General features: G+C 52.2%; 1 protein-coding gene across 1 annotated transcript; it reads right to left on the bottom strand.

Moving 5' to 3' along the window:
• Nucleotides 1-10,562: 10,562 nt before the first annotated feature.
• LOC119406619 (uncharacterized) lies at nucleotides 10,563-11,510 on the bottom strand. The gene has a single exon (XM_037673354.1). It carries the CDS (start codon nucleotides 11,508-11,510, stop codon nucleotides 10,563-10,565), a length of 948 nt encoding a protein of 315 aa, XP_037529282.1.
• Between the last annotated feature and the right edge of the window lie 1,479 nt (nucleotides 11,511-12,989).

Genomic DNA, 12,989 nt, shown 5'->3' with positions numbered 1-12,989 from the left:
CCTGCTGCTTCCGAGATCGTGCTCACTCCCTTGACAAAAGTTATTGAGCCTGCTAAAAAAATCGCAATTGACTTTTGAGAAAATAAATGCTATCACATTGCAGGGTGTACTGGTTTGTCCTAGTTGGTAGGAATTCGTTTTAGAGTTACTTCCGCTCCTCTGCAGAACGTGACAAGACCCTGTTTTAACCTTGTTCCACATTCATAAAAGGATGGCAAGTAACTAATCACAAATCCAATGTTTTTTTATGATTACCTTACATTAAAATTTTTGCATAAAAAACGTTTCGAACCGTTACGAAACATTTTTTTTTCATTCGGGAACAGAAACGGAACGGAACGTTTTGCAGTGGAACCAAACTAAAACCGAAACGACAAACATTTCGTTCCGACAACCTGGCCAGGAGACACCAAATACCATATAATATGCTGTAACACATGTGGTGTAATGGTGTTCAGGAGCGTGTGGCATCGACACAGCGACTACATAAACATCGCCGAATTTAGAATGAGCGAAGATGATGTTGCAGTTTTACAAGGAGGCTCTGCATGACTATCGCTCCAAGAAAGGAATAGCCTACAGAAGCAAGAAAACCAAGTGATAGATAAGGTTATTAAATCAAGCATAGGTTAGTTCTTGAATACGCCGGTAAGAGTTTAGAAAAAGCTTTGATGCGATGAAGCTTGGCAAATGTGTCAGCTCCACTAACGTGAAACCTGGGGACCAGTGAAGCATGCAGTGAGCGCCGGTGTTTCAGCTTCATCGGCGCTGCGTTGGCGTTGTCTTTCGCGGGCGAGCGCACGTTCTTGTTCTTTCCGAGCTTACAGTTCAGCGCCCATCGCGGAAAGAACGTTTCTGGAGCCAACACGTGCCGTTCGCTGTCTAACACCATTTGGCGCGCGCTCATTTGGCGCCGGTGAAGTGCTGGTGAGGAGCAATCGCGCCCTTGTTGAGGCGGTGACGCCCTCTCTTGCGTTTAACCGGTTTTATTCACTTAAATGAGAGGCTGATCCGCCGTAAGTTGTCTTCGTGTTAGACACCGCAATGTGCTCGAAGTATGCTTTACAGCAGATCATTTGGCATTTGAAACCAATCTTGATACGGAATGTAACAAATTTGTGTGAATAATGCGATTAACTCCTGATTATTGTTCTATATTAAATTAGCTTAAATCGTGTTAGTTTATTCTGAACCAATTTTGACATATTATACACTTGTTTTTGACCATAGTTTTACAACTTGATTTGCCGTGTCAATGAAATGAGACGCCAACAAGCCGAGACTCTAAGGTGCTTCGCCCCTAAACTGGTTGACAATTCAGTCTATAATGTGCTATACTAGGAGAGAGCGCAAGCCATCAAAACACTGGAGTCTCATTGGAAGCGTTATGGGTTGTGCTTCGCAGAAAAGGTGAGCGGTTCACTAATAACAGTTGCTCGGGGTTCAAGAAGACTCGAGACCACGGCATAATTATGCGGCTCGTCATCGATGTAGACGCCGGATCAGTTTCGACGAAGGGGAATTCCGTAACGTGTATGCAAAATCTAAGCACACATGTGTTCATTGCACTTCGCCGTATGAGAAATGCGGCCACCGTGACCGCAAATAAGGAAAATGATTCAAAGTACTACGAGCTGCCCTACGTTATAGTGGTAAGCTGTCACTGAATTGCGAAGCGGCCTTACTACTTGCGGCCGCTCTAGAAAACTGCCCTGCCGGTGTAAACGCAGACGAGAAAGACGACGCAGTGCGAATGGAGGCAACGCTACGAAGGGTCTCAAGTAGGGTTCCTCGCTTTACTGACAAGAGTAGCACAAGTTTCCCTTTCTTTTGTTTGTAAGCTAGGAGGCTAAGGATCATACAAACACTATTTTCGAAAGTCAAAGGAAGACATCAGTGAAAGAAGCACTGAACTATAAAATAGGAATTAGAGTATTACATCTTAAAGTCTCTCTTAAGCCTAATGACGACGCCTTAAAGGTTACCAACTGCATTACAAGTAAGACAGAAGGCTTGCTAATGATGACTGTTTTTCGTGACAGACGGTGCGTGAGATCAGACGCAAGCTGGAACGGGACCATGTGAGAGTGAGATAGAGAGCGAGTGGAACTTTATTCAAAGGAAAGTGGGATCTTAGATCCTCGATGCCTGGGGTCCTGCGTCCAGGCATAGGCTTGCCTTGGCCGCCCGCAGGCCTTGGCCGCAGCCGCCTCAGTAACTATGCAGCGCGCGATTTTCAAATCAGCCAACGGTCCTGAATTGGGGTATTTTGCCTGGTCATTTCGGTAGTGGCATGATTTGTAGAAAATAATGGCTTCTAGGTGACTGAAAATGATTTTAAATTCCAGGCCGCGTGCTGCGCTATAATGTCTGGCTCACGATGTCTCAGAAGCCTCGGCTACCGATCGGCAGCTTTTTGGATGACAATGCTGAAAAAGTGTTGCAGGTCCCCTTTAATATAAATGGCAAAGAACTGTAAGGATAATTAATGAAAGTTAAGCTATTGCGTTCAGTGAAATCCTGTCAGCATTGCTAATAAATCATTCGTGAAGCTTCTGAAACATCGCGGCGCTGTCTGCGCGGAGAGTTGCAAACATTCTTTGTGGGTGAAGCCCGAATACATCAAAATAACACGAGTGGCAATACTTGTTCTAAGGTGATAGCCAACGCTAGTACACGTTTTTCCCAATGAGCCATGAGCGTAGCCATGGCTTGGACAGTGCTTAGAAAAACGATTGACGATATAGAGCATGATAAGCTACATCATCGGAATGCGGTAAAGCGTCCCGGACGTCGCGTCGCACAGAGCGCGACTACCAAGGCAGCCAATTGCACGGGAATTTCATCAGAAAGCTCTTTCGTTTCGCCAAAATGAGTGAGTCAGCTTTCTCTACCACTTGATTTTAAGCTAGCGGGCTCACGTTCACGCATGCACCATTTTACGAAATGCTGTGAAGATCACAAGCACAGAACTATATGTAGACAGAGAGAGACTACACCCGACGACGGCAGCCAGTCGAATCCCCTACGGAGCCTCCGGAGCTCCGGTTTATTCCCATTCGCCAAGACCCACCAGCGCCAGCGCCGTCTCCAAGACTTAACGGACACTACATGCCCCTTCTCCAGGTAACTAGCGCACACACAGGGATGCACACTAGAGCTGATTACAGGATGAGTCTTCTTGGCGGTTTCATGATGCGACCAAACCTTGACCTCTTTACAGGGCGATCTGAGGAAGGCGGTCCCGTCTTTGATGTAGTCTCATCAGACCCAGGCGGACTCGCCGTTGGCGTCAAGGATTCAGATGACTTGTCTGGATGTGCACCTTGTCCCGCATTCTGTGGCGTGAATTCTAGAACCAGCGGAAGTGGCTAGCTGTCAGTGTCTGCTTGTTCTGACGGCCCCATTGCAAGCGGCGTGTTCCCATTTCTTGGAACAAGATGTCTTCGGTTACGTTGAATGACGCCTTTCGCAGTTTCAACCACGTATGAGCGCGGACGCTCAGCGGGTGACAAGATGATGGCAGGGCACTTCATGTCATTCATCCAAACTTCTTATCCTGGCTCTAGTTGGCGAAGAGGAGAAGCTGCATGTCTCCTGTCAAAGTCTTCCGATTGTTTTCTGCGGGCGGCTTCATCGTGCTGCTCGAATACTGAGGCATCGGGCCAAGCAGGCTGGAGCTGCTTTTCAGTCTTTGGGACGCCATTGCGGAGGCGTCCGCCGAAAAGAAGCTGTGCAGGGCTCAAATTGTTGATGCACGGGGTCTCCCTATACGACAGCAAGGGCAAGCAGGGATCTTCAGTTTTTTTTTTAAAAAGGTTTTTGGTCGTCCGCACCACACGTTCCACTTGTCCATTGGACTGCGGGAAACCGGGACTGCTTGTAACGTGACGGAAGCCTTAGGTCCTAGAAAAGTCAGCAAATTTCTTCGCTGCAAATTGAGTCCCGTGGTCACTGTGAACCTTCCTTGGAATGCCGTAACGTGCGAACACGCTTTTGATGACAGCAGATATGACGGCAGGCGTTTTTGTTGAACGCAGGCATAGGACCTCTGGGAAACGGGATCGGTAGTCTACGATGAGCACGTAGTCTCCGGCGTTGAGATGAAACAGGTCAATACCTACGACCTCCCAAGGCTCTGTAGGAGTCTCACTAAAAAGCATAGGCTCGGCTCGTTGAACTCTGGTCTCAGCACATTTAGAGCAGTTCATCACTATAGTCTCGATTTGGGAGTTGATGCTAGGGAACCATACAGATTCCCTAGCTAAAGGCTTGCAGCGACCTATCCCTTGGTGGCCGTCGTGGAGATATGCGTTGCTGGTATGCAATATGCGTTGTTGGTATGATGCCGGAATTACAACACGAACACCCTTCAGAAGTAGATATTCACCGATGCTGCGATCGCCTCGGTACTGCCAGTACTTCCTCACGTGTTTCGGCACTCGAGAGTTCCTGGGCCAGCCTTTCACGCAATACTGGAGGAGCAAGTGGCATTCCGCGTCACTAGCTTGCACCTGACGAAGCTCGTGAAGGTGGGCTCACAGGGTATCTGGCAGAGCGCGAATGGTCCCCTGGACGAAAATCTCCGTGTTGTCAACTTGTCTTGGAATAGACTCCAGGCTTCAACCATGCCCTGTAGGAGCGAGCGAGAGTGTGTCAGCCGTGGCCAGTTGTTTCCCAGGTACGTAGAGCGCTTGGTAGCAGAAGCACATCAGCTTCAAGCGGAATCGCTGAATTCTGGGTGACATGTCCACATCCATAGAGCCGAGCAGTGCGACGAGAGGTTTATGATCTGTTTCAATGTAGAATTGAAGACCGCGGACGAACTCCTCGAATCGTTGCACTGCCCATGTAACAGCCAAGGCCTCCTTCTCTGTCTGGCTGTAACGTTGCTCTGTGGACGTCAGCGACCTTGAAGCAAATGCAACCGCTCGGCGTTGGCCAGTAGGCTGCTCTTGCAACAATACGGCTCCCAACCCGAAAGAGTTTGCGTCAGCGGACACAGGCGTCTTGTAGGCAGTATTGTAGCGCGCAACGCAGAGGTCGGAACAAAACAACTGCTTGAGGCTTTCGAAGGCAGTCTGCTGATCTGGTCCCCATGTCCAATGCGAATCTTCGCATAGCAGAGCGCAAATTGGAGCAGTTGTCTCTGAGACATGTGGCAGGACACCAGACGCCTTGGGTACGACAACCAGTCCCGAACACAACTCTGTTGGTGCGTCGCCACGGCGAATTACTCCGTCAGCATCCAATTTATCTAATTCCGCTTTTACCACACTGTGCAGAGGTAGAGGAAGGCGGCGAGCAACGCTCAATGAAAATGGTGTGGCGTCTGGTTGAAGCCGAATGGTATACTCTTCTGGCAGCATCCCAAGCCCACGGAAAAGACTGGGATCTAGATGCAGATTGCTGGAGGCTTCTTGTTCTTCAGCCACGGCATCCAAGAACTTACAGACGCCCAGGGCTTGAATGGCCGGAAAACCAAGCAGCGGTACTGTCTTGGCGGCGAGAACATAAAGCAGCTGTTTGGTAGATCGCCCCTTCGAGGACAGAATCGCACTTAAAGTACCCACAACAGAGATGCGGTGGTTTCCGGGACCTTTGAGCTCTCCTTGTGGATGTTGTAGCCTTGTGGGCACACCAGGGAACGACCTGGGAACCAAGGAAACCTCAGAACCTCAGTCAACCTTGAAAGAAACAGTGTCCGTTTACGAGCATGTCGATGAACTTGGCGTTCAAATGCTTTTCGGTGACAAGTGGCGTGGTCGCTAACACGACTCTTGCTTGAGGGCCCATGCAGTAAAGCATGGAACGCACCTGCACTCGCTGCTCCGCAGCATATAGTCCCGTGGCGTAAGAGTAGTATTCGAATTGTACAAGTCACGTTGGCCATGATCTGGGATTTTCGAAGTCGAACGGTGGCGGTGGACGCAGCTGTGCATGGCCTGTCGAATATGGCGGAGCGGCTGCGTTGGACCCAGTAGGCGAGCTCACTGAGGGCGACGACGTCGCAGCGTTGGTGTCGTTCATGGTTCAGCGCAGGAACCGACACTTTAGCGACCGACGCAGTTGAGCGCTGCTGAATTCGAATCGGGATGCTGCCCAATCGGTGTCTAGATCATCCGCATCCCACTTCTGACACCATGTAGAGAGAGAGAGAGACTACACCCGACGAAGGCAGCCAGTCGAATCCCCTGTGGAGCCTCCCGAGCTCCGGTTTATTCCCATTCGCCAAGACCCACCAGCGCCAGCGCCATCTCCAAGACTTAAAGGACACTACACTATATACGAAGAATTTGAATAGGACATATTCAACTAGTTTTAGCCTAATGATGATGCTTAGAAACACGGCAGCAACAAATTTTCTGTTGTACACAACTCATGAACTTCCCTGGAAATGAGAACGAATGCGTGGCCGCTGGCAGGACGCTGTCCCTCTGCTGGAGCTGATCGCGGATGCCGTGTGCTAGGCTTACTAACGGAGATTGTTCGCGACAAATGGTGCAGCAGAGCGGACGTCCATTCGAGCATCAACAAAGATACTGTGAGAATGAATTCTGAATGAACGCTGCAGAATTAAATGCAAAGAACAATAAATCGCAAGAAATGCGATGCGCTGCGCAGAATTTGCATGGTGATAATGGTATCAGCGCGAACGCTCGCGTCTTCAGTTTTATGCAGCAAATCAGAGGTCTTGCTTGTTTCGAATGTTATCAAGGAGGTGCAAGATGATTCCACGCGGAACCTGCTCTGGAATTGCTCTAAATGCTGCGAAGGCGTTTGCTACTAAACACCTGATGTGTGTTCCACATTTGTCATAATAGCGAGGAACACTGGCAAACCAACCGCGAAATGCAGCAGCGCTGTCGCGACAGCAGTATGTTAGGTTAGCATGAAGCGACGGATAGGCGGTGCGCTATTTGCTCTCGACGACATCCTGTATCACGCTCTTGTAGTTCCCGTTCATGTTCTGCGTTATGACCTTCCCTGGAACGTCGTTATCGGGTGGTATCGTCACGGTACCTCTCCTGTCTTAACAAGAAGCTTTCATTGTCTCACTGATTCACCCGTGAACGTCAAAAACTAACTGGAGGAAAGCCAACCTAAACAATAGTACGATCAGGCATCTGTACATAGAATGGAACTGTAGAGCGCGCAGGAGGAACCGAGAGCTACAACATCTAGTTAGGGACTGTTTATTCGTTTCCCAAAAGCGCGAGCAGGCGCGCAGGGCGATGAGAAAGGGAAAGAGGAGAGATAGGAGAGAAGCAGCGCGGTTCGAGTTGTCCCCTCTTCCCCGCGCCCCCGGACCGGCGGCGGCGGCATAGCAAGAGAGATTTTATTTTGTTTCCTTGCGATGCCGGCAGGCGCCGGTTCCGGGGCGCGACGTAAGAGGATGCGCTACAGAGCTCCCCCCCAAGTGAGGAGGCCACTGCGACGAACGATTACCATTGCCGCGGTCAAAGTGGGCCCCAGTGAACCCTGAGCGCAGGACGGGATGGGGATGAGTGACAAAGGGACAGAGGGGAGGGGGGCACAGTGAGGCAAGATGCCGAAACAGAAGAGAGCGCGTTTTCACTGTACGCTGGCTTCAGCCGCTCGAGTGCTATAGTCTCACGCGATCCATTCATGTCCACAATAAAGTTCGAGGGGAGACGCTCCAGCACAGGGAAGGGTCCGAGGTACTGAGGCTGCAGTGAACCACGCACAGGCCCTTACCGCACGAACACGTGCGATGTTCTTTCCAAGTCTGGCATGATGTAAGCTGCCCGGGCTGGGTTTGGACGCGTCGGCTGCGGTCGAAGATTCCGGAAAGCTGTGCGAAGCAGGCTCACATATTCGCTGGCTGTAGGAGCGCTTGGGGTTGCTGTGGCGTCGAAAAAGTCGCCGGGGAGGCGAAGTGTGGTGCCATAAACAAGCTCTGCTGTGGCCCCCGACAGCTCTTCTTTGTATGCGGATCGGATGCCCAGAAGAGTGAGGGGAAGTGTCTCGACCCATTTGTTTCGGGACCCGTGCGCTGTCAATGCCGCTTTGAGGTGCCGATGAAAGCGTTCGACGAGGCCGTTTGTTTGGGGGTGGTAAGCAGCTGTTCTCAAACGGGCCGTTCCAAGGAGCTTTAGAAGTTCTGCGAAGAGCGATGACTCAAACTGACGGCCACGGTCAGTGAGTATTGTTGTCGGGCAGCCAAACCGTGCAACCCAAGTGGAGACGAACGCTTCGGCGACTGTGGCTGTTGTAATGTCAGCAAGTGGCGTTGCCTCGGGCCACCGGGTGAAGCGGTCAACGCATGTCAACAAATACCGGTGGCCTTGAGAAGGTGGAAGCGGTCCGACAATGTCAACGTGCACCACCGCGAACCGTTCATCAGGTTGCAGGAAGCGGCGGGGTGGCGGTACCGGGTAGCGGTGAACTTTAGCACGCTGGCAAGGTGCACACGCGCGCACCCAATCGCGAACGTCCGCGTTCATGCGAGGCCAGACGAATCGAGCCGCGATTAGCTTTTGCATTGCGCGAATTCCAGGGTGGGGGAGATTGTGCAGTGAGTTGAAGGCTTGCTTGCGAAAGGCAACGGGTAGAAATGGCCGTGGTGTGCCTCCTGAGGTGGAGGTATCACAAACAATGGGTACACTCTGAAAGGTCACTGGCTCCAGTTGCAGAGAGGTCGTCGCGTTGCGCAGATATGTCAAGTCCGGACAGCTCTCTTGCGCTGTTGCGAGCTCTCGGAGGTTGAATGGAAACGAGGCTGTCGAGCTGTTCGAACGGCTGCGCGTGACGGCGTCCACGCGGCTGAGAGCGTCCGCCGGGGCGTTATGACAGCCGCTGATGTGTCGAATGTCCGTCGTAAACTCCGATATGAAGGAAAGCTGGCGTACCTCGCGTGGAGTGTATATGGACTCGGAACGACCGATGGAGTAGGTCAGGGGCTTGTGATCGGTGTAGATGGTGAACGATCGGCCTTCGAGCAGGTGGCGGAAATGGCGCACGGACAGGTACATGGCGAGGAGTTCGCGGCCGAACACACTGTAACGGGTTTGGGCGGGGTACATGCGTCTAGAGAAAAAGGCAAGAGGTTACCAGTCTCCATCAACTTCTTGTTGAAGAACCGCTCCCACCGCCGAGCTGGATGCGTCGGTCATGAGCGCCAATGGAGAGTCCGGATTTGGGTGAACGAGGAGGGTGGCTTCGGCCAAGGCACGCTTAATTGAAAGAAAGGCGTCCTCCGCAGCACTGTCCCATGCTAGTGGTGTGACAGGCTGCTGTTTGCCGCAAAGCAAACGATCGAGCGGTTCCAGTAGCGCGGCGCAGTTTCTTACGAAGCGTCGGTAAAAATTCACCAGACCAAGAAACTGGCGGAGCTTGGTAAGCGATGTCGGCTTGGGAAACTCTACAATTGCATTCACTTTGTCGGGAAGTGGGCGGATGCCGTTGGTGTCCACATAATGGCCGAGGAATGCAAGAGCGTGCACTCCGAATTCACTCTTCCCGCTGTTGATGACAATTCCGTTGGCTGCCAGCCTGTCAAAGAGAAGCCGGAGGTGTTGCACATGCTCTTCGAAGGATGAGCTTGCTACGAGCACATCGTCGACGTAGGCAAACACGAATGGTAGTCCGCGTGTCACTGTGTCAATGAAGCGCTGTGAAGTTTGCGCAGCATTTCGGAGTCCGAATGGCATACGCAGAAATTCGAAAAGGCCGAATGGTGTCGTTATGGCTGTTTTGGGGATGTCTTCTTCAGCCACGGGGATTTGGTGGTATGCACGAACAAGATCGATTTTGGAAAATATGGTGGCACCGTGCAGAGCAGAGGTGAAATCTTGGATGTTGGGCAGTGGGTACCGGTCAGGGACGGTCTTGGTGTTCAGGAGCCGGTAGTCTCCGCATGGTCTCCAGTCACCTGACTTTTTAGGGACCAGGTGGAGGGGGGATGCCCAACTGCTGGATGACGGTCGAATTATGCCAAGTTCCAACATGTGCTCGAACTCAGCACGGGCCACTTTGAGCTTGTCGGGGGCAAGGCGCCGTGGACGGCAGAAAACAGGTGGGCCGGATGTTATTTTATGGTGCTGAATGTCATGAGCAACAGGCTGAGTCCAATCTGGTGGGGATGTCAGGGATGGGAATTCATTTATCAAGGCGGCGAACGGTTCTGAGGCTACTGCAGCGCAGGAATGTGCCACATCAGTAGTTGCCCGCAGCGATGCCTTGGACAGACAGGCTCGTGGCTGAGTCCAGGAGACGTTTGTGTCTGAGGTCGACGAGGAGCCCATGCTTGGCAAGAAAATCGGCCCCTATTATTGCGGACCCGACGTCGGCGACTAAAAACACCCACCAGAACAGTCTGCGAAGCCCCAGGTTCAGCGTGAGGGAACGTTGTGCGTACACAGGAATGCGAGTGCCATTTACAGCTTGAAGGTATAAAATGGCAGGCAAAGTACGTTCTGACCTTGCTGCAGGAAGGACGCTGACCTGGGCTCCGATGTCGATGAGAAATTTCTGTCCTGTGGTGTGATCGGCGACGTGGAAGAGGCGACATTCCTCGAGGCCCTGACCGCTTGTCGCCGCTAGTTGTCGGCCGGCGGGTTTCCCGTCCAAGCACATGGCAACAGGCAGTGGCGGGCTTCGGCTCCAAAACGGCGATGGTAGTAGCACAAGCTTGGGCCTGTAGACTCACTCCGATCACGTTCCCCGGCACGGTGGGGGGTTGAGGATCGGCCACGTTGTCGCGAACGGCGTGGAGCATAGTCTTGTCGCGTGGCTGCCACGATTATTTCTTCGAGCCTGTCACAGAGGTGGTCGATGTGGGAAGGCGAGGTGGTAGCGGTTGTCAAATTAGAAGCAGCACATGACGACGGGGGTCGTGTAGAAGGAGTGCTGACGGCAGCGACTTGCAAGTGCTGCGTCGCCACTTCCATGACTTTGTCGGCGAGTGCGGCGAGTGACGGCAAATCCATAGTGGAAGCGGTGGCCCGCACCATTTGGACGTTGGACGGCAAGCGTTGGAGAAACAGCTCGCGTAGCACGGCATTGTCCATTGCGTGGGCGCGCGAACCGTGGAGCTGCATCATCTGACGAAGCAGCTGCGTGGGCCTCCGGTCGCCGAGCTCCGCAGTTGAGAGCAGCTGCTGAATTCGCGTCCGTTCCGATGCAGCGGTTCTGTCGAGCAGCGCTGCCTTGAGTTCGTCGTAGGGAGCTGCCGGGAGGTTCGTCCTGAAGGAAATCAGTATGTCGGAGACCTCTTCTGCTGCAGTAGGCGGCAGTGCACTGACGACGTGGTGGAATTTTTGCAGCTGCGATGTTATACGGCGGATGTGGAACTGCGATTCCACCTGCAGGAACCAGACGGTTGGGTTGCGCTCCCAGTATTGTGGCAGGCGTAGCGATACTGCAGAGACTGCGTCACCGGGAGCGTCTGCAGTGTGGGAATTCCGGCCGATGTTAGGGGGATCTGCCTGGTCTTGTGGCATGGTGGTTCCTAGTGTCAGTTGTGCGTCCGGCTCTGCGAGGGACATGACTCTAACTTGAATTAAGGGCGTGTATGCAACAGGGTCACCAAATTGTAGAGCGCGCGCAGGAGGAACCGAGAGCTACAACATCTGGTTAGGGACTGTTTATTCGTTTCCCAAAAGCGCGAGCAGGCGCGCAGGGCGGTGAGAAAGGGAAAGAGGAGAAATAGGAGAGAAGCAGCGCGGTTCGAGTTGTCCCCTCTTCCCCGCGCCCCCGGACCGGCGGCGGCGGCTTAGCAAGAGAGATTTTATTTATTTTTTTTTGCGATGCCGCAGGCGCCGGTTCCGGGGCGCGACGTAAGAGGATGCGCTACCGAACAAAGTCCCATTACATATGCATCGTATAATATTACAGTTTCCATTCGCAGTTTTACCGTTAATATCAATGGGAGCTTCAACGGCGAACTTTATACGAATACATGAAGTATATAACGGGCCAGGTTTGCGATCGACTCTGGTTCGACAATCAGGTGTCCTCGCTGTCATGCAGGCGCTCGGACGATCAGCTAGGAAAGACGTTCGACGTGATTCGCGAGTACCATCTGGGTCTCTGCAATCCAGCTGGGCATGCAGCTGGGCACCAGCTGGGCACCAGCATCCAGCAAGGGCACCTTGATCCGCGGCAAGCTTCCTAGCTTCAGCACAGTGAACGGTCACGTGTACCTCGGATGCCCTATGGTCTACACAAGCTGTGTATGAGCGACTGCTTACCCGTCGACTGCCGTTCATGTGTGTTTGAATGATGGACGATCTGTCCCTTGATGCTGCACTCACCGGTCCTGTGAGTCGGGCGCCTGATGCAGATGAAGATGAAAGTCATCTCCTAAGGTTCCTTTTTCTTCTCAGTGGACTGCGCACACTACCCCATTTTCTAGCCCGAATGTTTTCTGCAGCTAACGTAGTTTACCCCTGCTTCCGGGATCAGCTGACTTTTGGCGAAGCAACATTGACATTGAAAAGGCGTAATTATCACGTGATCGCGCAAGCTGCACGTTCACTCCGCCTTTTGGGCGTTCCAGCGACTAAAATAATAAAGCCGCGCTCCTAGGAAGCGTGGGTTCAGGCGTGCATTCACGTAGTCTTTGTGGCGTTCGCGTGATCTAAAGAGGACAGTAATATAGCCTCGCCGGATGGCTTACACCTTGGACAGTAGCACTGATAGTTGGGCGAGTTCGTAAGGCTTCATGGTTATGAAACAGCGTAACGAAAAAATTCGACAGATCCCCCGCACCATGGGAGTCGATATTATGCGAAGCAAGCGGCGGGAAGGTGACTGTGGCGTAATTTTTTGACTGAGCGAAATGTTACAAAATGAATCTAAAGATCTGTATCACTTTTGTACGCACACATATATGTTGAAGAGCCGCATATGTGTTAACGCTGCCAACGGCAACGTGGGTATTATACCTACACCAGTAGGGGTAAGCTGATATGTAGTGCTTATACTTGTCCCTTATGATGGAGAACGCACGCACGTTTCACGAA

The sequence above is a fragment of the Rhipicephalus sanguineus genome, chromosome 10 (assembly GCF_013339695.2).
Source record: "Rhipicephalus sanguineus isolate Rsan-2018 chromosome 10, BIME_Rsan_1.4, whole genome shotgun sequence".
NCBI classification, from domain to species: domain Eukaryota; kingdom Metazoa; phylum Arthropoda; class Arachnida; order Ixodida; family Ixodidae; genus Rhipicephalus; species Rhipicephalus sanguineus.
This window is presented reverse-complemented; position numbering and strand designations above follow the sequence as displayed.

What these genes read in the sequence shown, in the direction of transcription:
- LOC119406619 (XM_037673354.1), bottom strand. Translation starts at nt 11,510, where the DNA reads ATGTCCCTCGCAGAGCCGGACGCACAACTGACACTAGGAACCACCATG.